Source organism: Microplitis mediator, chromosome 10 (assembly GCF_029852145.1).
Source record: "Microplitis mediator isolate UGA2020A chromosome 10, iyMicMedi2.1, whole genome shotgun sequence".
Lineage (NCBI taxonomy): Eukaryota > Metazoa > Arthropoda > Insecta > Hymenoptera > Braconidae > Microplitis > Microplitis mediator.
In genome coordinates, this window is record NC_079978.1 from 7020867 (window position 1) to 7048693 (window position 27827).

Consider the following 27827-nt stretch of genomic DNA (forward strand, 5'->3'; position numbering starts at 1 on the left):
GTTATTCTAAAATTTAAGTTTAAACACACTTAGAAACCGTGTTAAGTATTTTCCAATATCGATATCCATAAAAAAATATACAAAACCGGAATAATAATATTTAAATTTTATTTTATCAACTTGAATATAAAATTATTTTTAAAATTCATACGAGAATCATTTTCAGAAATGTTAGGTTGAAAAGATGTCTATAGAATCAATAATAATGCAATGTCGATGAAAAGTTGTTTTTTTTCTCTCTGCAACACGACCTTTGCCAGTGTTGTGTCCCAGTTTTCATGTTCGGGACGAGATCCAAAGCGGGTCGCCAGTCGAGGAAAATACAACCGTAGACGCTTTAGAAAATAATGGAAAAGTTTTGCTAAAATAAATCGCCCAGTATATAAAAAGGAAAAATTATATTTATGAAAAATAAAAAAAATGCATGTATAGATGTATAAATGTTTACTTGTGTCATGCAAGCGGATTATTTTGTAGAAAGAATAAATTGCAAAGTCGAGATATTTTTCTGCACGATTGTACATAAACTCTATGACAATTAAGCATTCATTCATTTTGTTCTTCATTTTTTCTTCGTTGTCACAAACTGCACAAAAGCTATTATATGAAAATCTCCTAGATACATATATTTTATTTTTTTGCAAACAAACTTTTTTTGTTTATTTATCTAGTTGTCGCGTAATTATAGCGATGAAATATCGAGATAATAAATATGAAATAAAATTTTAGATATTTTTTTGTCTCTTCATTTTAGAATCTCTATACACTGAAAAAAGAGCGATGTTAAAAATGAAATAACACCGGTGTACCCGACTAGAATTTTTCATAAGGACCTGACGAGGTCCTTATCAGGTCAACCTTATTTCAAATAAGGACCAGATCAGGATATCCTGACGAGGAAATGATATGGATGTAACGATTAATACCCATGAGGCCCTTATCAGGATTGCCTTATCAGGTCCTTACGAGGATATCCTCAAAGAATCCTTATCAGGATTACCTTATCACGTCCTTACCAGGATATCCTCATGAAATCCTTATCTGGGTTGCCTTATTAGTAATTATTTAAAATAAAATATTAAATTGCGAAAAAAAACTAAGAAAATTTTAATTCGATCCGGAATGTTATCTATTGTATTAAGAGCATTAATTAGAGGAAGTAAACGTGTTTTCTATTTATGAAAAAATCCCGATGACTGCTGGGCTCGAACCTGCATCCTTCCGACTCATAGTCCTTGATACTATCCACTGCGCTGACATACATATGTGATCTTGTAAGTGTAAATATTATATTTATTATGATGTCAAACAATAACTGATAACGAAGTAAAAAATCCATGCTGCAATGATTGACGTGATTTTATATAATATTCTTCTGTACTTTGTTTAATTTTTAGCTTGTAAATAAAATATCAAAAGGGATTGGATAACTTTTTTTTGAATAAGAATATCCTGATGAGGTCCTGACAAGGATCGCGTCAGGTTTATCGTTATATTAACCTGACAAGGTCCTCATGGTACTTCAGGCAAATCGGGAAAAAATTCTAGTCGGGTAGACGGTGTAATTTGGCGGTGTTAAAATATCGGTGTTAAATCGGTGTAAAAAAAAATTCCACGTAAGGTAAGAAACCTAGTACCCGATCAGAGAACTAGTACTCGATCACTCCATGTATTTGTATATCTATATTTAGTAAAATTTAGTATATATAGTATAGATATACAAATAAATGAGTGATCGGATACTAGTTTTCTAGTCGGGTACTAGGTCTCTTAACTTACAAAAATTAGAAACAAATATATATTACATATAAAAATATATAAAAATTTAATGATTATTATCTGAAAGAAATTCCAATTTTGCTATGTACTTATTGAAATAATTATTTATGTTATACGTAATTCATTTAAAAATTACTTAATTCCACGCCCACCATTTTAATCACCAACAATTTAATTAATTAATCAAAACACTGTTTAACTGTAGTGATCGAGTCAGTAAAAATATTCACAAAGTAAAATATTTTAACACCGGGAAATTTTTCTAATACCAGTAAAGAATATTTACACCGAAAATTTTACCACCTATACCGCCTAGACTTACCCCGTTTTTTTTCACAGTGTATCTGCAATAGAAAGAATTTTATATCAAAATAAATAAGAACAATGTTTTAATAAATTATTGATAAGACTTATTGACATATAAAATGTACTTTTAATAAACAAGAGGTTCTATTATCTCTAACGTAGATACTATACGTATTTATATGAGTACGACAAGTGCTTTTAAGCTGGTGAGACAGTTATTTTACAATTGAGTATGCCATAAATGAATGGAACTCTAAAATTTAATTAATTAATGCATGCATTGGTTATTCGATACTTGCTTATTATATTAATCCACTACAGACAAGTCCTTTCATCGAATTTAATTATTTGTTAATAGCCTAGTTACGTGATTATTTGTTAAGCCTTTTTTATTATCTGCAAATCCTTTATATCGGTTATTATTTAATCCCCATTATCGCGAGTACTTATTATTTTTTCATTAAATTAATTAAAAAGATAACGACTAATTCAAAAAAAATTTATGAATATTTTTTTAAATCCCATTTAATAGTAAAAAAATTAATTTTATATTTTAATAACTAGGAGGGAATAAAAAAATTTGTTTCAGAATAAAGTGAAGTTTAATTAAAATTTAATGAATTCAATACACACAATAATTATCGATAATCAATATTTGATAAAAATGTCCACCTCAATGGCCGAACTACATACATATTAAATTTATATTTACTTTGTACGTCAACGGACAAAGTAAATCTCGAAGCGACCAATTGATAGATAAAACATTTTTTATATATTTGTTCTACTTGTTTCTATTACAAATATTTCATAAAATAATTTTATTTTTAAATAAACCTCGAACTAAATTTTTCGCTCGTATTCGTTTACTGAGAGTTACTATTTTATTTTTAAAATTTTTTTATTCATTTTATTTTTTTTTCGTATCGTAGCGTATTATTATCACTGTAAAATATACTGCTGCCTCAGTGTTAAGCACCGCAAATTTTTATTTATTTTTGTACCTGACGTTTGGAAGTTTCTCCATTACACGGAAATATCCCGTCCAGGCAACCAGAAAATAGAGCGTAAAAATACGACAGACAAAACCTAATTGTAGTCTCCTTTTCCAATTCGCTTTTTGCCAAAAAAGGCTCGACGTCTAGTCTACTAGTGTGTAACATACAATTCATCCAAGCGACACGAAAAAGGTCATGAATAAAAAGAAAATAAGGTAAAGTCAACATAATTCAGAGTATGTATAGGCTGAAAAAAAATTAACCCAAACATCAGTATGTATAGGGATGTTTTCTTATATATCTTTTACATTACACTCTAGCCAGCATCAAAACCTTGACATTCGGATGTTAATCGATCCAAAATTCACCCTTAGCATTACAAAATCATTTATATTATTAATGTTATTATATATTCCATTCTTCTTCCCATTTTGTCCCTTCAGTCGGTTCTCTCGACAGTAATAAATTGACCGTGACCCATCGAGAAATTAAATAATTATGAATTAAAGGAGTGCCAATCAATAGAAATGTTCTTCGTGAAAGAAAAAACGTCCAGGTTAAAAATATACATCAGGTCGTGAATAAATTTAAAATGCTAAAAAAGAACAAGAGCTTACATTTACACCCCCTTTTTGTGTAATCAATAAATATTCACTCAACATAATCCGTGATTATTTTTAATTTAAATCACTTGTCAAAGAGTATATTTATTCAGAAAAATATTCAATGTAATAAGCGCTTTACATATTTTAAATTACCAAAAAAAAAACGTCCGAATTTTTATGAAAATAAAACTCGTTTTTTAGATTGACATCAAAGAGGTCTCGTCATCACAAAGTAAAAAAAAATAATTCAAAAAAAAACCCGGGTAAACTAATTAAAGTCCTCTCGAAAAGTGTTGTCGATAGCCACTTGACGACAAGTTTCAAAATATACCGTCATATATAATTATATATGCATATATATATATAGAGGATGTGGTCCGTGCTTTGATTTTAAAAGCGACAAGGGGAAAATCCGCATTCCGAGTCTGATGAGAGACAGCTTTACAGTCCACTCTTATAAGCTCGCAAAAATAAAATTGAAATGATGATGGTACCCAACATAACTGGATGTATGCCAGTATCCACCAATCCACAGTATGTCACTATATACTACAAGTACAACTAGTGTCACAGCTCTAAGAATTTATTTAAACTTTACAGCATTTATGCAGACTTTAACTAGATTTTTTTATTTTGACTTTAAGCCAGAGTCGCAAACCACTTATTTATTGTGGCAGCGATTTTTTATGCTTCGTTTTTTATGAGAGCTCTTTTTTTTTGTATGTTTTATTTTTCATCCTTTCACTCTTTTATAAAAATATAAAGTATCGCTATATTTTTTTTCCAACTCCCAACTAAAACATTTGAATAATTCCAACAAGTTTGTAAAGTTCAAAATCTAAAACACCCACATAAAAACATTTTTCACTTGTCAATCTAAGCACGTAGGATCGATTACTTATAAAATTGGCACGGTTTATTTCATGTAAAACGATAATATTTCGATGTATATCATCGGTATTTTATTCTTGAGCATAAACGTCAGAGTCATTTGTTGAAATATATAAACAAACCAAAGTATTGAAAGCTTAAAATATATTTTGTTGTTCATAAGTAAACTATACACACTCTATTGCCTTGAATTCATAAATTCTCTCGAGCCTAGATGCCTTCATAAATATTACTTTGATTACCTATGGGACGATACGTGCATTGAATTGAACTTGCCGCTAGAAAAGAACTATGATCGAGTGCGATGCTTAAATTTTCTTGCTCGATGACATCGATCATATCTAAAATCTTCTTGGCTTCGAGTAATGAATTTATCTTGAATAAAAATACTTTTTTATTGATACTTTAAAATATAATGTGAGCTTTTATTGCGAAAAAAAATTCATTTATAGCTTCACGTATTTTTTTTCTTTCATTTGAATATCTATAAAAGTAAAAAATATATAAAGAAAACTGTAAAGTGAAACTGCATATTCAGCTTGAATGTAATTGAATTCAGTAAAGTGTTACTTTTCATCTTGATTAAGTGGTTTGATTAAAGCCAAGCCGTTAAAGTATTTAGCACTCAGTAATACTTAAGGGGTAGAGTGTTAATTTTGCATAATTAACAAGAAAAAAAAATTTGAAAAACTGTTGAACCTGTTGGCCAACCCCAACTTCCCGCTGTTTTCGAACTCAGAGAATTCGAAAACGTTACTATTGATGAAGTTTCGTGCTCGAAGAGCTCAAACAATGGCCGAACCAAAAATATACGTTTCGCTAAAAAAGTAATTTTTGGTCCAACGATATCTTTGAAATCGACCGATTCGCGACATTTGAAAAATCTTGTTGAGATTTAGATTTGATCAAATTGAGAAATCAATCGATTGATCGATTTACGAGTTATACAACAAAAACCTAAAAAGAAATTTTTAAAAAATTTTTATTTTTTGTGTAACGTTAACTACTCGATTGATCGACTTCAAAATCTAATCAGTTTCTAGGTCTTGGTTAGTCCTTTCGATTGTCGCCAAATACATTCAAATCGATTGATTCGTTCCAAAGATATCGTTGAACAAAAAAGAACACACACATTCGCGCGGAAGGACGGACGGACAGACGGGCGGACGTCCATCCGGAAATAGTCAGAATAGTTTCCTGGGATCTCAAAACGTCGAGATCTGATAAAAACTCCACTTTTGAAAATCGGACGGAAACCAATAACTTCTATTTTTTGAAAAATTTTCGATTTTCATACAGCGAAAAGTTAAAAAAAAGTTATGGTATAAATTTTAAACATACACTAGAATTGAAAAACTTTTATTTTATAAATGAAAAAATGTTTTCAAGTCTTGTGACAAATTGATAACAGTGAACACATTTTATTTGAATTTTATTCATCTTTTATAAATGAATACTTATGTAGAATTCAACTTAAGCTTGCATGAAGATGTGTACAAATTCTCTCGAGAATAATATTCCCCTGTACGATTAATGATCTCTCACAATAAAAAAAAAAATTATATAAATTCACACGAAACATAAAAAAACAAATTGCTGGAAAATTCGAGTTAAATTTTCAGAGATAAAGCAGCGTTTGACATGAAAAAAATTTTTCTCTAAATATTATTTTTGTTTCATTCGTTCCAATAAATCAATTTCGCTGCACCCATCGGCTGTCATTTTTATCTGTCTCGTTTGTTGAAAAAAAAAAAAATTGTTTATTTAAAACTAGAAAGAAAAAATAGAATAAATAAATAAAAAAAATAAATTTTACTTTATCTATTTCAGAATAAATTACCATACATTTGGTTAATATTAATTTAATCTGATTAACGAAAAGTTTGAAAACAGTATCACGCCATAATAAACGACCAGCTAACGCAAACTACGAACAATAAAAGTTAGCCGAGCGAAATATAATTATAAAGTTAAATAATATTTGGGATCTCTGATATTTAATTGAAACTCAAATACTAAATCAATAAGTAATATTAGTAAACTATTGGTCGTTTTACGTGAAATCTTCTCGCTAAAATAAATTAGTAGATTTCACGACAAAGTAGTGAAAATGCATTGGGAACCAGCTATACACTAAAAATTTTTCGGAGTGAATGCGGATGACTATTTATTTATTTAATCCCCTCGAAGTGAAATTTATTTCGAGGGGGAGTTTATTTTACCCTGATTAAACAAAACGATTTGTGACGATTAAAACTGTTTTAATCGTTTTAAATCATCATGAATCGTCAATTGATGATTAAAGAGGATTAAAAATAATTGAATTTTTAATCGATTTTAATCTTCATGCAGGACCAGAAATTGCTATATATTATTTTACGATTAAAGACGATTCATGACGATTAAAAATTTCAAATTGTCATGAATCGTCTTTAATCTTCTTGCGGAACCAGAAATTGCAATATTATTTTACGATTAAAGACGATTCATGACGATTTGAAATTTTTAATCGTCATGAATCGTCTTTCATCGTAAAATAATATTGCAATTTCTGGTTCCGCATATAAATTAAAACGATTTCTGACGATTCGAAGTTTTAATTAAAGACGATTAATGATGATTAAATTTTTAATCGTCACAAATCGTTTTGTCTAATCAGGGATAATATTAAAACTTCGAATCGGAGTAAATGCGGATTGAAAAAAAATCCAGACCACTCTCTCCAAAACTGAATTAATGAAATTCACCGCGAATCAGTGGATGGTCACTGATTGTCCAGCTGTAAGTATACCACTAATTTAACCAGTGGTATACTTATAGCTGGTTCTCAGTGCATATATCCACTGATTAGCAGCGAAATTCACTAATTCATTTTTCGCGAGCTCCGAAATCACTCCATTGAAACGGCAAACTCCCTATTAACTCCGTATCCGAAGTGTTTTTTTTTTACTCCGAAGCCCCCAGTCACTTCGAATTTACTCCCGATTTTTTAACAGCGTAAGTATACTACTGATTGAATTAGTGGTATAGCTGGAGAAACAGTGACTATCTACTGATTAGCAGTGAATTTCACTAATTCATTATTAATTATCAATACTCAATAATAAAACTATCCATCACAGTCGATCGCTATTTAATAAAGTATGTAGTTACGAAAAAATAATAATGTTATAGGAAACATGGTGCAAACGATGGTGGCATATATCTCAACGAGGGCTTTCAACAACAAGGGGTACTTTTGGCCCAACAATCAGCCCCATACTTAGTAAAGAACAAAAGGAATCTAAAGATACGAAAAGTCAACACCAAAATCAACATCAGCAACAAAAACCGTTAAAGGATTCAAAAAATGAAAAAGATCCTAATGAACCCGACAGCACGACTCTTATAGGTGAGATGTAATTAGTTTATTTATCCAGCGTTTAATTAACTTAATAGGGTCTAAAGCACACGAGTATTATTATCTCTAGTTAAATATATTATAGTATATAGGTACTTGGTACTTTAATTTAAACTCGTTAACCAAAACGCAAAACTTACGTTTCAATGCAAGCTGACAGCAAACTCTCGAGGAAATATATATATACATATGGCTATTTATATATGTATATAGTTCTCTGAAACGTATAAATGAAAGCTTATTATTATGTCAAGAAATATGACGATAGCTTTTAATTAATAATACCCGTCGTATGTAAATTTAATATAAATTAAATTAATTTTAATCGTTTAAAATTACTAATTAAATTAAACGAAGAGAATACGGAAATTCATATTATAAGATTTAATCATAAAGTTATATAAATTCAATAAGACAATATTGCACACATACATTTTTGCTGATCAATAAAAGAATGTAGGATCGAGGTATCGAAGGACTCACGTGGACTCCACATATTGCTGAGCAATTTTATCTCCAACTCGGAGAATTTCTCTGTTTGATGATTTCTTATTTACTTATATTGAGAAATAAAAAAAAAAAAAATAGCGGATGAAATCATAGTTAAAGGCTTTACTTTGCGGAGGCCAATAGATATCATCTCAAAGCATTAAAGATCAAAGAATGCGATGACAAGATTAGATATTAAACTTATTCTTACAATAATTCTCAGCAGTTTTATCGATCACTTGTCGCTTAACTATATAATGTATAATATATACTTGATATAAAGTACTGTTTCTGATAAAAATAAAACACTTAACGTGTACTTTTAATCGCACATCAGTTGATTTAATATATTTGCCGACAGCTTAAAGTCAGCAGCTGATGAGGAAAATTTAATTTTACTTAGCCTTTGAACAAAATTAAATAATGGTTATTGTTAATAATAAAGTATATTTTGTTGTAGACAATTACATATTTAACACACATTTTACATGATGAAATTAAAAAAATATTATTTTAATTGTAAAATAATAATTTTCTCTCTGAAAATTTCAAGCGTTTTTTTAGTCCATCTAATTAAGCAGTATAATTACATTTAAGTAGAATAAATGTGAATTTACATATTCTCACTGACCGTTGACCGGGTTTGACTTAAATATGTATATTTATGCCTATATATCCTAAATATATTATCATATTCTTACTGCAATTCATTTAATATTAATATTATTAAAATTTAAATAAAACATTAAATGCATTAATATAAATGAATAATCATTATGGTGAAAATTCAAAAAAATTTAACTCCAAATCTCTTATAAGCAATTTTTTAATCGCCGTTCAAACTATCCTCGAGTACTTCAAACTCTTCGAACTCCATTTTACCAAATTCTTGTTTTTTATTCCAATGATTTTCATTTATCTGCCATCGCGTAAGTGCACTTCCAAAGCCATTGTTTAAAGCAATCGCTGATGATTTATTGTCATCGACTTTACCAAGCTTAAAATTCGCTTTGAAACCCGCTGAGTCACTACAGTTACGATTATCATCTTTTTTTGGTTCCAACCCAATGACAACCGGCGGTTCACGTTTTGTCATTTTTTCTTCCATTTCAATATGGTCCTCATCGAGTCTTGAGTTACCGTCTAGAGAAGTAATTTCGATACTCGGTGTCTCGATGATCGTACACCTTCGCAAATCGGATTTTTTCGCACAACTATCATTAATATTATTATTATTATAACTGTTATTATTGGCAAAGTTTTCTCTTGCCTCTAATTTTGAACGTCTCTCGATAACCCTACCAGCTAATTCGAGTCTACTGTCACAAGAATTGCTCTTGACTAATCGAAACTTAACGCAATCATCAAGACCCAAAAGACGTTCCTGTCTCTTCTTCATTTTACTGCTCATGGGTGATATGAGAGGGCCATTGCACGTGTTAACAACTTTGCCACCATAATAAGTAACAGAAGTACCGCATTCGCGTATTTTTCTGAGCACATCCTGGGAAACGAAGTGAGCTTGAACACGCTGATTATCCTGATCCCGCATCGAACTTTCCTCATCACGATAATCAATCTCTTCATCCTCAGATGACGTACACTGTACACCACTGCCAGGATCAGTATCCGGATAATCACTGGAGACTCCAGAACTTACACTTCCTGCGTCCCAACTACGCTGCTGTTGACGTTGTCGTTGGTGACGGCTCTGTTGTCGATAACGCGTCGGAGATATTTTATTTCTTGCACACCCAGAATCACTTGGAGAAGTATTTCCACTTCGTGCTTCAAAGGATTGAGCGAGAATTTTAGTTTTCGAATCACTCTTAGTGCTTCCGACCTCCCCTTTAACATTTTGCGCGCTACGTGAGCTGTTTTTATCGAGTTTCTCAAAAAGCCTTGTTAGATCTTTTGCCCTACTCGAACATCTAGACCTGCATTGTGAACCCAAAAAGAAAAAAAAACAAAGCCATTAAAGTTCATTGTATTGCTAGATCACGAAAGTACTTTAAAGTTAAGAAAAATAATTATTTAATTTAATGGATTACCTGGAAATTTCAGAATTACGTTCACTATTTTCATCCGAACGTCCGTCAATACTTGTCAGATCTTTCATGCTCACACTTTTTCTCGGTTTCATTCCGTTGCTGCTGCTGTTAGGGTTCGTCTCCTGGCCACGGGAAAAATTTTTTGAACGGAGAGTTGCTTCGAACATTTCACGAACATTCTTGACCGTGTCGGGATCTGGTAGCTCCTCATCAATAAGTTCCCGGTTAACCCTGTTCACCGAACTGATTATTTAATATTATTTCTTATTAGTCATAACTACAAATTCTAAATTGACGCAGTTGGAAAAAATAATTAAGATTAAATATTAAAATACAATTTTCATACCTGATTGGATGATAAAAAAAGTGTTTCCGTAGAGTTGATTGCTTCGGGCTCTTTGTGATATCATTCTCAATCTTTCCATCACCCTGGCCATTCTCTTCTTTCTTTTGTGTCGTGCTGACTGTAGTAGTCCCACTACTACTTCCACTACCAACAGTGACCCTGCTACATTGAGCAGACGTCGACTTGCTTTTACTTTGCATCGATGAGGTCTTTATTTCCATCGGTTCGGCGCGTACAGGCTCAATAATCACGACATTATTGTCGAGCAAGAGCTCTTGAAAAGAATACTCTCTCAAATAGTCCATCAGTCCATCGTAACTTTCACCTTTGTTCTGGACATTACTAAATATATTCTTACCAAATAATCTCGACTTAACGATTTTGTAACGAATGTGATCAAATTCCGGACCATCTGTTCCCTGTGATTCTATTGAGTCAACGCAACTGTGTGATCTTGTTAAATTTGATTTAGGTTTCAAATACTTATCACTATCACTGTGTTCAGACTTGTTCTTAAGACGACGATTGCCCGTATCGTCAACACTATCGTCCCCTTCGTCAATAGATCTGCGCCTCGTATCACTTCCACAATCGGAACCAAGTCCCAAATCAGAGCTCTCCGATCTCGCTTCAAACCCAAGACTCCCTTTCACAGCATTACATGCTTTCCCAATGATATTTGAAGTTTCCTTAACAATTCTCTCGAATCTGCCTTGATTGCATTCATTTTTAATCCCTTCCATTCCCAAACTTTTAGCTTCAAAAAAATTCCGAGTTCTCTCAATGTTCAAGCGCTCTTCGCATTCCTGGCTCGGCTCCTAAAATGCAAATTAAATTAAGGCTATAAAGTATACGGGATTAAATATATTTTTTTTTTCACGATAGATAAACATAAAAAATAACTTACATCAATTTTTATCACGGCTGTAGAATCTACGGGTTTTTGTGCTACGGATTCAGGACAATGATTGTGATCGTTTGCTTCCGTTTTATTAACTTCCAAGTTTTTTTCCAGCGAATCGTTAGCTCCGACATCGATTTCGACGATATTAGTACCACGACTGCGTCTACGCGTGACCTCGTTGTCGACAATTTTCAGCACCTGTGGCCTGCGAGACATCTTGTCTGTGTCTTTAAGTTCATCAGTATTATCAGAAACCCAAGTAGTTTTCAAATCTACAATTTCCTCAATTTCCGTATCTATTTCCTTTTCGTCAGATGCATTTATAATATCAGTGACGTTTGAGGCATTTGATTCCACTGGTGAATTTGAACCAACATCAATAGCGACTTGTGGAGAATCAACAACAACATCTAGAGAACTCGGTAAGATCTCTTCAACAGAATTATTTGCTTTATCTCGAATGTCTATTTCACGTGGTACCTCTTTAACTTCTTCAGCCACTTCCACTTCCTCTCCTTGTTGATTTTCCTCCTCAGTTATTCTCAAGGGCTCTCGATGGTGATGGTGATGATGATGGTGATGTCGATGCGAATCTGTTTCCCAAGCGCCGCGACTTGACAGTGAGATGAGGCTACGCCAAGATTCTTCGTCTGTGTTGGTTTTTCGAGTTTTATCGATTACTTTTACTGTCTGATTGTCACTTTCTTCTTCGTTGTCATTGTCGTTGTCATTCCCGTTGATTGAATGATTTTTACATTTTTCTTCATCCGTCACATTACTCCCGTGATGTATGGAGTTGTCTTGATAGTCGTCGGAAAATTCGGAAACTTGGAGAATCTTGGGTGTATGCCGTGGCTCGGAATCTTCGGACACTTCGTCAGTTTCACTGGATGCTTGCACTTCTTCAAAGTTCGTTATACGTGACAGTTGGTTTGTTCTAACAGAAACACTTGAATTGCTATGACGATTGTCTGAATCGTCGAGCTCAAGACGTACTTTTGACAATGGTAATAGATTTAACACGTCAAAATACTCCAATTCTCCCTCATCTTCAAATAAAATGCTATCCAAACTTCTGTGCTCCTTGCGCTTACGTTTGACCTACATTATAAAATGTACAAATATACGTTTATTACTTTACACAACACACATTTATGTACATATTCACGTATACAAATTCCTCTTTACTATATAATATTAAATGTATACGCATTGCGGTTTTCTATATATGTGATATTTTTTTTAAATACCCATTAATAAAACCAGTGCCAAAAGGATATATTTTTTTTTTTTATTATTTAAAGACTTTTATAGTTTACTTAGATACTAAAATATTTTAATATACGTTTTTAAAATTGAAATTTAAATATTTTCCTGTGGACTTTAGGTTCTTATAAAAAGTAATTGAAGCAAATCACTTTACCGCAAAGTTAAATTTTTTTTTTTAAACAAATTGATAAAAAGAGAGAAATAAAAATCTAAACATTTGTTTTTTTCGTGTCAAGTGAAGAATTTCATTACGTTAATGGATGGTACTTGTGCGTGAACAATTTCAAATAAACACGCGGGCTATTGAATAATTTATTACAAAAAAAAACAGAGTCCAAGTAGAAGAATAAATAAAAATAATGAAAATAACCTGAGTGTATATATCACACTGTCGATGAATCTCTTCAAGAGGCCAATTGTCTTCGACAATATCAACAAGGCCGCTGACAGTGTCGAGATCCTGATGACTCTTGTATCTGCGCGGAGTCCTCGGCCAATTAAGAATATTCAATCGATCGGGATCTTGACGGCTTTCGCTGCGATTGCAATGGATCTCGGGATGATAATAAGATTGAGGCTGTGTCGTATGTAGATCGCACGTCGAGTGAGAGTGATAGGGCCTCGCCTCGTGATATCTGTCGTTAACATCCGAAAGGTGCTGTTGACTTTTAGATAGTCTAAAATAACCAAACCATATAATTTTATCGTAATTAGTATCAAATATTTGTTCAATAATTACATTATCCCATGATTATCATATTTAAATTGGATTTTTATGATATTTAATTGGGTATCATACCTATCTTTCAAAGAGTTCCGGTCGATCAATTTAGCTCTCGGTATAAGCTGAGGTCTCCGAGGAATCAAAAGATTAGGGTCACCAAGATGATAGTTTTGACTTCCCCTATCACTTTTCGTTACGTCTTCAGATATCACTGCTAAACTCCTTGTTCTTTTAAGTAATTTACGCCTGTCTTGAGTATTTTGTCCATTTTGAGTTGAATCGTAACGTGTGGATCTCCTGTAAATTGTTTAAATGAAGCCTTTATTTATTTATTTAGTCATTTTTAAAATCAATATCTTAAATAAATACACCGGTATCAAGATGTTTTTGGAATAATATCTCTTTTACATAACAATAAATTGCCTCATACCCATAAACATGCTGTCACGCGTCACGGTTTCTCTTATGCAGTAAACAAATGCAGTGAAAAAATTATTCAAGGTTAAAGTGATACTCTGAATTACAAATTCAAGTCTCAAGGTACGCAACCAAAAACCACTGGTCATATTAGCGAAATATTTATATAAGAAAGGTCACTTATTTTTTTTTATTTTTCAATGAAGTGGGCGGGTTATAAATAAAAATGAATACTTTTTTTTAAAAAAATTGGTTATGGGGATATAATAACTCATGTGTTGGATTTGAAATCAATTAAAACTCAATCAAGCTCTCGCCGGGATACCAAATGAAGCTGCATTGATTTTCCAGCGAGGGCAAACATGAATGGACATGAAAATCTCTTTAACGAAAATGAAAAAAAAATCTGTACAATGTAAAGCCTCTATTCAGTACCTGAAATACGCATTTTAATCCAATTATAACTGATTTACGCGTGCACTGAAAATTAACGAGAAAAAAAAAAAATGATTTATTCGTGATTTTCAGAGATTTAAAAAAAATCTAGGCTTTAAATTTAAAAAAAAACTGGGGATTAAGTTTTCTAAATTGGATAGTTATGTAATGATAGCCGAGTTGAAATAATTGACTCGAGGCTATCAAGATAAAAAAAAAATAAAATTAACCGGACAGCATCGTAAAAAATACAGTCTGTGCTCGAGACAATACAAAAATGAAAAGCTTGTGATTATAAAGAGATAGATATGGAATAAAAATACTCGTCTTTACTATGTATTTAACTTTAATTTACTTTATATGTACGATAAAATTTATATCTACTACACAGCATTGTATATATTCTTAAGAAAAGACCAGGGAAAATCCCTAGAGTCTTCAACTCTAGATGTAGCTTAGAAACGCGGTGGAAAACTTGGATAGAATACTTTTTCCCCACATCTCTCGTCTTTCTTAACTTTTTCAACATCATCAGATAGGTATAGTCTGTCTGTCTGTACGTTTGTTGAATTAAAAGAGTTTCCCATAAAAAAAAAGAAAAACAAAAGAAAATAAAATAAAATGTTTTGACTAATTGAAAGGATAAATGAGGTTCCGCAACTAAAATGAATAAAACAAATCTTTGAGGAAACACCGACATCTCCTCCATCCGATTTCATTCATTGTTCTTCTCTCCGGCTGATCGTTATGTAATTTTAACGCGGATTTTCATTGTAACAGCTTTCGGACATCGGACGAAAAAAATATAAACCGAGTGATACGTGATCTCTTTCGCCATTTCTTTTATTCTCAAAAAAGAAAAAAAGAATTTACTCTTACAAATTTTTATTGCTGAGCTACACGGCTGTTCAATTTCAAAACTCAGTAACTGAAAAGAATAAAATTTTTGAAATATGTACTGAATCATGTTCACAAGACTCCATTTCAACTAAAAGTACTAAAAAATCGATTTTGAAAAATTTGTCCCTTACTGTTCTTTGAAATTGGGCAGCCAGACAAATCTTATTCAAATAAATTATTATTATTATTATTATTATTATTATTATTATTATTATTATGACACAATTAAAAAGGGTAATATCTAGGCGCAAGAAATATTCTGCATTATGAAATAAAAACAAAAAATTTTCTTAGGATTAGAAAACATTTTTTGGCGCAAGAAATTTTTTCCCGTCTCAAAAAAATTTTTCTTTTCAATTCAGGTTGCAAAAAATTTGTTGGGTCAATTAAAACTTTTTTGCGACAAAAATCCTTTTCTTTTGTAGGTTACCTGGCCGTTGATCCAAAGACAATTGATCCTTGCGACGATTATTTCTTAGATAATTGATCCACGCGACAATATATATCCCGACAATTTATACGCCGACATCTAGCTTACTGGAGAAACTATTTTATATTATATATATATATATATATATATATATATATATATATATATATATATATATATATAAACATATTTTTTTTTCTCTTCACAAATTTTGTGTGTGTGTGAATTTTTTAAATTTACTCACACACAAATAAATGTAAAAAATTACGCCCTTTTTTCACTATTTTTGTGTGCGTGTAACTTTAAAAATATGCTCACACACAAATTGTGTATGGATAAATTGTGATTGCCATTAATTGTCGCGTAGATCAGTTATTGACATATCAATTATCGGCGGATCAATCGTCGCAAGTATTAATTGTCAGGGATCAATTGTCTTTGGATCATCGGCCGTGTCACCCTTCTCTGTGTATACAACTCATTTTCTGTAATTATCGCATTCTGACATAATTTTCATCCCCTAGTCGTAAATTTTATTTTCTTTGTGAACGTCAGTAAATAATTGAAATAAATTAATGAAAGTTATCATTAAAATAATACGATTCGTGAAGTTTGGGAATTATTATTTTTCTTAATTAAATTATATCACTAATCTTTCATAATAATAATCAACTCCTTTTTTTTTACTGAACTAATTTTTAATATTAAAAATAATTATTTGTAAAATAATACTATACGTAATACAATTTTTTATGTTTTGCTGGAACCATTAACTCAGTAACTAAAATCGTTATGAAAAATTAATTCGTCCATTAAAAAAAAAAAAGTATAAAACTCAATTATTACATAAATTTATGATTTATTAATTTTATTGCAATTTATAATGACTTTATTAAAAATTGAAAATTCAAATAATAAATAATAAAATTCACGTTACAGCAATAAATATCACCCGAACGTATATTATCTATAATTCCTGAATTTTTCAAGCATATAAATTATTCATTAAATATTTATTATAAACTATTAAATATATTATCTCTGCATATTTTTATTCTTACTCTACTTTTTATTACCACAATACTTTCATATTTAAAAATTATAATTAATCTCAATAAAATATTTAACAAACGTGACTTTCATCGTGTTAAATAAAAATAATTACTCACAAAAATACCACTCGTAAATAACGTATTACGCATCCGCATTTTTTAATGCACTCACCTACGCTGTAAAAATATTTTTACTCAATAACTAATTATATTTTTTTATTTAATTACCTATTACTTTCTCGGCAGCACACTTAAGAATTAATTAATTACAAAATTGACCATTATGTCATAAATAATCAGCATAACTTCCTTCAGCTATTAATGACCTCCCCGATGGTCAATGATGCAGATCGAGTACTAATCGATTATAAATTTCCGTTGACTAAAATTAAAGACAATGTCTGTATATACATATACATATATATTGTCTATAACCAACGGTTATTTAGTACTTATAGGGTGGGTGTCACAGTACAATAGCCTTGTATCTCCTCACGTATAAGAATACAGGCGAGGAATATCCTATGACCCTAACCGGAAGAAGTATCGCACTCGGAACAACTGATGCTTGACTTGACAGCAAAGTATCTACTTGCCCGTATAAAATAAATAAACTAAATACATCAATATATTATACTACTTCTTTAACAGAATATTTTTAATATTTATGACTTTTACTTTTTATTTTATTTTTTTCTTCTGCTAAAATAACCCACTTCGAAACATCAATCTTGGTGTACCTTGCACCGCCCAAAGTCCTCGTGATAAATTATAAACTCAAACAGAAAAAAAATACAAGTTCTGTCAATTTTTTTTTTCTTCTATATCCTTTTTATCAATTGTATATCATAACGCTCGATAAAAATTGTCTTCGGACATGACAATAAAATATCTCTATTGTGAGAACATCAAAAAACGTAATCTATTTTTTTTTTTTATAATAGTACAAACGTAATCCTTAAGGAAGACGTAATATGAAATAAAAGTAAAAATGAAACCACGCTCAGAAGATTAAAACGGAGCTTCAAAAAATCTTAACATCTCTCGGATAATAAAATCCATTAAAAATTTTTATCCTCATAAAAAAAGAAAAAAAAATAATAAATCAAAATTTTTTAAACAAACTTTGAAAATAAATCATTATACGAAGTTATAATGAGTAAAAGTTTAAATCAGAAAAGTTTATAAAAAAATTTATAGTATAAAAATATTGACGATATTTGAATATTTTGATAGAAAAATATTGAAAGCTACATATTAGATTGGAAAAAAAATACTAATGCGAAATTTGTAAGCACTCACCGTTAGCAAGTAAACTTATATATATGTACAGAAAAAATTTTCATCTTATATCTAAAATTTACACTCAGTTTTTTTATCAACTCGAACTACAATTTTTCTATTCATTGATTAGTTTTTTAAATAAATAATCACTGGCATATATTATATTTAGTTAAGATAAAAATTTGAAACATGAACTACTAAAATATTTATAAATAATACGAGAGGTCTGAAATGACAATCGATATCGCGTGACCGTACTCTTTGATCGTAGCACACCTGCCCAGAACACTCGACTTTACTCGGTTCAAACTATGAACGAAAGTGGTAGTTGCTCGATTGGTGGCCTCTTGGGTCGAGTTATGGCCCGACTTCCCCATCAGGCCGCACTGAAAACTTTTCAAGTAGTGGGAGGCAATGAATACACACATACACAGCACAATGTAAAGCAGTACAATACAAAACAATGGTCTAAGTGGTCTTGACTGAAGCACTAACTTGCAACAAGTCTCGTCACTTAAATCTTGGGACCCCACTCGTGACTTAAAATTAAATTTGTTTCAACTAAACATTTAATTCGCAAATAATTCTAAAGATTCGCGTTGAAACGTGCAGTACATTTTATTTATCTCTATATCTCTGCTTTATAGAATATAATGATAATTTATAAACGTGTCTCAGCTTAACTACTTAATGCACAGATGAATCTTGATAACAATTAAAAATAATAAAGTATATGTAAAAAACGAGAGATAATAAATATGAAATTAACATTGAATAGAAAAGTGAAATTAATTGTAGTTTAAGATATTTTAATTTAATATGATAATAATAGTCGACAAGTCGCATGTCAAGGTCTTTGTGGACCGAGCATAACGTAATTATAATTTTTCTATTTTTTTAAAAAATTTTTTCACATAACGTGATACATATTCTAAGGCTCTAATTTAAATTAGAAAACACTCTGGCTCATAAACCATGACTTTTAACAACCATGTCCTCTTTCATAGCTAAAAGTTCTCCAGATATTTAGAAAAAAACAAAATGTTACGTGCAAAAATTTTTATTTTAAACGGCGTAAATTTTTTCTTAATTTTTGAATTTAAATGCATTTTTTTAATAATTTGATTTGAATATTTTAACATGATAATTTATTGCTTAATTTATTTTCGGGGCGCGCTGCAATATTTTTAAATGAAGGAAATTTTTTTTTGCTACTGAATTTATTATTTTTAATTTCGTAATAAAATTTATTATTATAATCAGTAGGAAATTTTTTTTAGAGATTTATTATATATGTATATATTTAGTAGCTTACGGGTAAAAAAAATTTCCAAGATTGCATCTGTAAGTATAGAAGCGACAGTAAATTCTTGGCAAGTCTTTTAGTAATTGGTTTAGTGAACAAGTTTTATTATTGACTCTCAATTTGAATCCTGTGACATTGGTGCCTTCTGTTTGAGTTTAAAATTTTATCAAATAATAATTCAACAAATTTTTTTATTTTTTATTTATTTATAGTAGTTATCATAATTATAAATAATTGAATATTCTACATACTAATAAATAAATAAATAAAAAGATACAGATTATTTTTATTTTATGCATAAATTTTAAATTTGTTAACAAGACCTTGAGGTTAATTTAACGGAGCAATGCACATCTATACCCTCTTGTTTCTCGTATCATTGACGTATGATTTTTTCTATCAATTATCACGCTCGACTTGATATTTGCCCTCATTAATTATTATTATTTTCATTATTATAATCCTAGTCATCTATTAAGGTGTCAGATTGTCGATTCATATACCAGACACGAAGAAAGTATTACCTGAATTTTTTTTTTTGCTGCTTCAGTAGCAGCTTCTGTAATAGATGTATCCAATTACGCGAAAGTGTATTTATTATAATTATAAGTAAACATGAAAAATAACAACATTCTCATCTGTCCAATGAAATCTCTCAGGGCTTTTTGTTTATTTGTTTTGTTATATATTTACTGACCACATTCACTATCTTGTGGTTTTATTTTCACTTAAATCTCTCTTTAAGACTTGAGTAAATTTTTTCGTTTATTTTTATCTACTGAACTACATATTATGGGGTCGTTAGTGTTAAATTAAATTATGGAAACAACAATTGTCAACAAAATAGAATCCATTAGCAAAACAATCGGGATGACGAACGCTAAATTCATTACTCATTTAAATGGCGCCAAGAGCTTTTTTCCTTTCATATCCAACTACTCTTGAGCTTTTACGTCACTTTCATGTCTAATCTACATCTTACAAAGAGTACACTTGACATTAAACCGAGTTGGAAATCTTAACTCATTCTTTGTACAATTACAGACAAAAAAAAATAAGAGAAAAGAAAAATAACGGAAGATTTTTTCATTATTACTTAATAAAACTCCGTAGGTAAAAAATGTTTTTATTCCAGCTGATAGCCCAAGACAGCAGAAAAAGGAACGTAAACGTGAAAAAGTTAAAAGTAAGTGGCAAAAAAAAAAATATCATCAAGAAATAAAAAAAAATCTATCAATCAAACACGCCGAAAAAAAGTGGTAATGCTTCTTATCTTGACGGAGTCACTATTTCCATCTTTACATTTAAAAAATTCTTATTGTTTTTCTATCGGAGATAGTTGACTTTTTTATCCGAGATGATAATGGTTATCATCTTAGATGAAAAAATTTACAAATTTTTCGGATATAAAAAATATCACTACTCTCTAAAAACGAAGTAGTGAAAATCACGACTCTGCAGTAAATATTCACTTATTGCTAGTGAAAAGTAAACCGCTATCTGAATTAGTGATATACTTTCCATTAGTACACTGTAAAAAATTAGCGGAGTAAATGCGGAGCGGATGACTATTTATTTATTTAATCCCATCGGAGTGAAATTCACTTCGGGGAGTTTATTTGAAAATTGAAATTCCAAATCGGAGTGAATGCAATTTTAAATAAAATCTAGATCACTCTGAAATCACTCAGCTGAAAAAATAAACTCCCTATTTACTCCCAATTTTTCGCGGCGTGAATAGTAAATAGCTACTATTTTCACTATTTCAAATTTAAGAGAGGGTTTAGATAACTATATTACTCTCAGCAATAATAAATATTACCATACGAGAAAAAAATAGTTAACATACACAGTAAAAAATTTTGTCTCAAAATCATGTACCAAAAGATCGGAACGTTTTCCGCGAAACGAAAATGAAAAAAATATTTATGTAATTCGACTGCTTAAGACGTAGTGACCTAAGATTTTTGGCTGACATATCAGCATCTATATGCGAAATATTTTGGAAATTTAGTCATCCAGTAGATTTTTTACTGTGCAATTTTTTTTTTTCGTTGCGCAAATAACGTTCCGAACTTCAAGTACATTTAAAATCAACATAACCTGTGTGTAAGTGTGTTAGAAACGGTCCACACAATATTCGTGCTGTTTTTTAACACTGACTATTTGTGTTGAATTTAATTTGAAAAGTGTCGATTTCACAGATACACAATATTTTTTACTGTGTATATAAATATAATAATTATTATATCATACAATATAATAATCATTTCCTCCGGCAAGATGATAATAGTTATCATTTTTTTTAGCGTGTATAATATAATAGAAACAAACACAACGAAGCTGAAAAATAAATACTAAATGTTTGCGTGTTTTGCAACCCCTCATGAGTAATATATTTCTAACATAAAACATAAATCACAACACTTGACGCGTTTGTTTATACAAACAAACGACAAATACATAACTAATGCATCACTAGGAGCTTTTTTTTCTACTAACAATTCAACACAAGCAACAATAAAAAAAAATTAATCCATCAACTTTTTTATCTCTATCGTATTTCTTTTGATCAGCTTTCTGTTAAGAGCACTACGATGACACTCCCCATAGAACTTAACGTCGTGGAAAAAGATCGTTTTACGCACTACTCTAAAATAACTTTTATCTTGCAGAAAAAAAAATCACTGAAAGCCTTTTTGTCTGCAGCAAAGGTACTAGTAATAAAAATAAAAATAACTATTAACTTACAAAGTAATTGAAAATTTTTAAACAAGAGAGTTACTAACAATCGTACATGTCGAGAAACAGTTCATAACTGAAATGAATTGTGTTTCCGAGCAAGTATTCGAGTATTCCCATGAGAACTGATACAAACTTTTGAATTGTCCCAACCCCTACACCTAACAACCCAAAACCACCTGCGCATTTATATATATACATAATATAATATATAACAGCTACACTATATATTTATATGCGTTACCGGTATAATAGTGTACCAGGTGAAGGTGGAGCGTGATTCACCATTGCATTGATAGTCGACCTTGCAGATGTTTAAATAAAATATATTTTAAAATATAATGAAATAAAAAATTACAATGATGAAATTAAAACACAGGAAGCGGCGTCGACCTTTTGTATGAAGTTCTTATTTTTTATGAAAGCCAAGTATCAAGAACACGGGATTGAGGATTATAATAAATATATAATTATCATAGAGTTAGTGTTGTAAAAGAGTTTGAAAATATATATATATATATATATATATATATATATATATATATATATATATATATATATATATATTTAATGTTATTTTCTCAACATGCAACTTCAAAAACGATACACGGGAAATTACGTATTTATATTTTACATTGATAACCCCACTTGGGTTTAAACTTTCCACAGTTAACTTGCCATGGAAGAAGGATGAAAACTTCATAACGATTTCTTTATTGCATAATGATACGTCACTTAAATAAATTAATAAATTAGAGATTTATTTTTATTAAATTGTAATTATCAGTTTGATTTTTGTTTATTTTTTATTCTATTCTGTAATTAAGGTAACGATTATTTATTATCATTGTGATTTAATCCGAGGGTTGATGGTTAGAACTAAAAGCTGGAGCGCGGGTCATTGATGCATTCAAGGCTGCTGAAAGAAACGGTTAGAATGGTCACGGACTGACGATCGTGAAAGTGAATAGTGTCTGCGTAAGTCAACTCATTCGTCACGGGTCGTCCCTTAAATATTGCGTCGTCAAAAATTCTTCTTTATCCCATAAAAAAAACATTAATTATTAATTAATGAATATGTTATTAAAATTTTTAAATTAATTCTACTAATTAATAAAAACTGGTTTAATGCGACAGTTAAATACAAGCTCTTTGCACATCATTTTTTCTAATTAGAATTACAGTCAAGTGCGCGATGCTGTCGGATTAATTTTTAGCTCAGCTTTAAAATTTTCTTTTAAAAAGAAAATGTAGAGCTTAAAGTACGGAAGCTTTAATGCTACTGCATGGTATCGCGTGACACCAACAAATGTATATAGAACTAAGGTGCTATATATAACTAGATGTACTTTGCCATTATACTGCTAAAAGCAACTTAAACTTGCTCGCGCATCCATTCAACTGGTAAATTGATATTGAGATAAATTTAATATTACGTTGTAATAAATAATAATAATGAAAATTTTTCTATTACACGATTCTCTAGTAACAATAAAAAAAAAGTCTTCACATATTTTAACACACCTGTTTTCATTTTCCGGCTCGCCCGGATCCACAAACTCCATCGTCACTTGACAGTAAACAATTTTCACCGAAAACATTTTGTTTTTTACGATCCATTAAACTCACACTAATATCTTTTGTATTTTATTTATAATCAATAGTTAATAACTTTACACCACCGCGTAACGACGGTGATAATCCGATTTGAATTCACTTTCATTAATAATTAGAGCACCGAAAACGTTTATTACGGACTCTGCGAATTTTACAGCACAACTGGTCGATCTACGGGATATCCAGGTGTACCAGTGGTTAAACCACAACACGCCCAATGAGTGCTTTGTTTTGCTAACAAATAGGTATTGATGTAAAACTTGATGCTTATGAACGTGTATAACAACTGGCATGTGAAACATGCAGAACATTCGTTGATGAGTGAAGCGAAACGATGCGTATTTTACTATAACATTATCAACAACCACTAAAATACCATTTCCACTCTATATATGTATACATTTATTTAAATTTTTCATGTAACCTAATGTAAATATAATTTAAAGCTTCTATTACAGTACTCTTTGTTTAACACACGATGGCATGTCATATATACTACAAATAATACAATATAAGAATTCTAATAATATAAAATAATGCAGAGTGAACGTACAAATGTTGAATATAAAGTATAACTAAAACCACATAACACGAAAAGAGTACTCCAGTATGACCCAAACGTACAATACGGATGTCCGGTGTTCCGCTATTTCCATTTTACCCTCTCTCATCCTCATTACAATCCTCTCAACTCAACAACTCGCTTTCCTTTCTACTTTTTTTAAACTGAAACTGAGGTGCATGATTAACAAAAAAAAAAAATGACAGAGGGATATAATTAAAAATATGTAGATAATTTCAGCCAAGGTTGACATTTCCTTAAATACGTAAAGTTTCTCTTTTGCATTAGGAAGAGAAATACCCGCGTAATTCAATAGATCAAATGTGACGGCGGGTTTAATCCTACTTGACGTAACAACGTATTCTCTGCTCGCTTAGTATGCGCGGTTCGTTTGGATGATGAATAAGTTTTAACCACAAATTTTCATTAAATCGGAAAATACACAAGTGGAAATATGACTAGATGGGATGTCAGTATTATAAAGCTGCTGGATGCAACGTAACCAATTGTTCCACCGGATTCACAGCCTCAGTTATAGAACCAGAGTTGAGAGAGGATTATCTCCAGCTCTAGTTGTTACTAATGGATACAAAGCCCAATACTTGACCGCATTTCACTCAATAAATAGATTTACGCTACTGTTAATATGTATCGTAAACATACATGTACATGCATATTCAATTCGAACTGACGGTACGTCAATGCTTGGAGGTATAATATCGCTCCGTAAACTCTATGTGCTTCTATACGTATTATCATTATAATTATACTCTCAAGATTTCTTTTTTATGATTAATTTTATCTTTATTTATTCATAATTCATAATTTAGAAAGTGATAAAATATTTATAAGCCCTTTTATAAAACAAAAAAGATATTTTGCAGTTTAAAAAAATGTATTTTTAATATTTAAAATTTAAATTCAAATAAATTTTAATTAATTGTTTGCTTTTAATTAACTCCTAATAGTAATTTACTGCAAAAAACATTTTCATGTTTAACGGATTTTTTTTTTTTTTAATAACTGAATTTATAATTTTTGCTTTAATTAAAAAAAAAATAAAAAATTTAGATACAAAAAAAAAAACACGCAAGAAGTGGAGTATCGCGACGACTCTTATAATAATTCCTTCACGTGAGATGAGCAACTAGATCGCGATCACGTACTAATAAGCGTTGCTTGACCGCTGCAACGAGCACCAATTAACAATCAGCCATTATCACTTAAAACAGCATCAAGTAAAAGAATTAAAAAAAAATTATATTAATCAATTACTCTGTCTCTCCCTATTAAATACTTTCTATAGAGATTTTATAAACAATGCAACCCAACCATGATTTTTATTGTAAAAAACGAACGACTTTTTGATTATACGACATCATCACGCGATAATGTAAAAGTTACTATTCATGCAAACGAGTTTTTGAAATATATGATTTAATTAAGAGCAAAACCGAGATATTTCATCGTGTAAAAGAAAAGTTTCCAAATACTCTAAATCACGTTGAGTAGTTTAGAGCTACACCTGGATATACAGAAAGGTTTATATTCACGTCTCGAGTTCATATTAACCAAAGTAGTTTTAGACATGAGAAGAAGGAGAGAATGAAGAAACAGAAGTAAAAAAAGTCAAGTTTCTGTAAGGATATGCACCCAACTACAACGTAATCGCGATTAAATGAAGCTTACTCTAACTTTAAACTTGGGCATAAAAAATTCAATAGAAATTTCGTGGCTGAATTTTCATTGCTGATGAAAAATTTAATTATCACTAAAAGGTTTACTGTCTCAATAAATTAGTAATTTGAATTAAGTATGTGTTAAATATAAGTAAATAAACCTTTGAGTTTGTTGTCGTTGTCTCTCTTGAGTCCATAATGCATCACCCAAGTTGTTTGTTCCACTTTGTACACCACCCATGATCAATTACTTGAATCCCTCTTAAGAGAAATGACAAGAGGATGAGGGTGAGAGTTTGATTACACGTAAATTACCACTTTAATAGCACTGATGACAGTATGCCATTACAGTCCATTAATAGAAGTTCTATTGGAAATCCAAGATAATTCCATTATTATAAGCATTCTATTCCTGTATGTATTGGATTTACAATGTCAATCACATCCGTCCGTAATTTATGAGTTTACGACTCCAACACCAGATGGCGAAGGCCTTAAAATCTTGTTCCTTTCTCGACACTTATAGTAGAGTTTTTAAATTCGTTTTTTTTTCTCGATACTGCAATGAAACTTGAGAGTTTTCTTACGTTAATTTTATCCAGAACGGGTCTTAGCTTTGTAGCTTCGACCCAATATTTCAATCAAAACATAATTTTCCAGCATAAAATTTGTCTTAACACTATTAAGTTTAAAAGATACTTTGAACTTCGGCGATGCATTTAACAGCACAAGACATTAATAATCGCATTATGCATCTCGCGTAAATCCACTAAATATATACAAAATATTTAAGTACTAAACGTCAGTTGCAATGTCAACATAACACCAGTGGGTATTTACAAAGGATTCTCTTTAAACACAACAACACCAGTCGTAAGTTATTAATTGCTCACAGTCTTGCGTTAAACTGATAGGGTAGATGAGACGCGTGTGAGAATTTGCGCAAAAGTTTAACAGCAGCAGCGGGGAGTAATTGGCGATTGCGGCTTCTTACCACTTCCAACATCACATGGTTCCACTAGATGAACGCAACTTCCATAGCATAAAAACCCGAGTTCCAGTTTTTCTCAGCGCCTATTAATTACTAATAGCAATATAAATATATTAGAAACTATTGTGGTCCAAATATTAACATATCCTTTCAGATATATTTAAATATTATTTTTCCTATTGATTTCTCTCTCAATTTAAATTTATTATTTATAATTTCTATAATTAATAAAAAAAAAAATCGCACTTACACTGTATAAAATCGGGAGTGAATTCGGAGATTACGGATTTTATTTCAATCCACATTCACTCCGATTCGGAGTTTTAATATTAAAATAAACTCCCTTTCGGAGTGAATTTCACTCCAAGGAGATTAAAGAAATAAACACGCATTCGCTTCGCAATCACTCCGGATTTAATCCGCATTCACTCCGCAAATTTTTTAAAGTATAAGTATAAATAAATAAATTTTTTATTTGATAAAAAATAATTTATTTATCGATTATCAATTGGCATTACGGCCATATGTTCACAGGTATAATAACTTTTTAATTATTATGTATAAATAAACAATTTGTAGATAGATATGTCTCCAGAACATCTAGCCTCGGGGAGAGGGCTTATATGTATGAATAGAGGTAGAGAAAATTG

General features: G+C 30.6%; 2 protein-coding genes across 5 annotated transcripts in view; one reads left to right on the forward strand and one right to left on the reverse strand.

The window, feature by feature from the left end:
- The window catches only part of LOC130676517 (calcium uniporter protein, mitochondrial), a 37906-nt gene that overhangs the window by 5810 nt on the left and 4269 nt on the right, over positions 1 to 27827 (forward strand). Inside the window, exons 2-3 of one of the 2 annotated variants that reach the window (XM_057482798.1) lie at positions 7754 to 7970; positions 20722 to 20772. In XM_057482798.1, the coding sequence (XP_057338781.1) occupies positions 7754 to 7970; positions 20722 to 20772 (268 nt within the window). The remainder of the gene's footprint in view (positions 1 to 7753; positions 7971 to 20721; positions 20773 to 27827) is intronic. The other variant, XM_057482799.1, reaches the window with a different exon arrangement.
- Positions 8881 to 27267, reverse strand: LOC130676515 (uncharacterized). Of its 3 annotated transcripts, none has more exons than XM_057482796.1 (7): positions 26348 to 27267; positions 13838 to 14059; positions 13409 to 13715; positions 11773 to 12870; positions 10866 to 11683; positions 10520 to 10750; positions 8881 to 10405 (listed from the first exon to the last, which is right to left on the reverse strand). In XM_057482796.1, the coding sequence occupies exons 1-7, from the start codon at positions 26425 to 26427 to the stop codon at positions 9295 to 9297; spliced, it is 3867 nt and encodes a 1288-aa protein (XP_057338779.1). In that variant the 5' UTR covers positions 26428 to 27267; the 3' UTR covers positions 8881 to 9294. The 3 variants fall into 3 exon arrangements, with proteins under 3 accessions (XP_057338779.1, XP_057338776.1, XP_057338778.1); XM_057482793.1 differs by having other exon boundaries at positions 10520 to 10762; XM_057482795.1 differs by lacking the exon at positions 26348 to 27267 and adding an exon at positions 23853 to 24155 and having other exon boundaries at positions 10520 to 10762.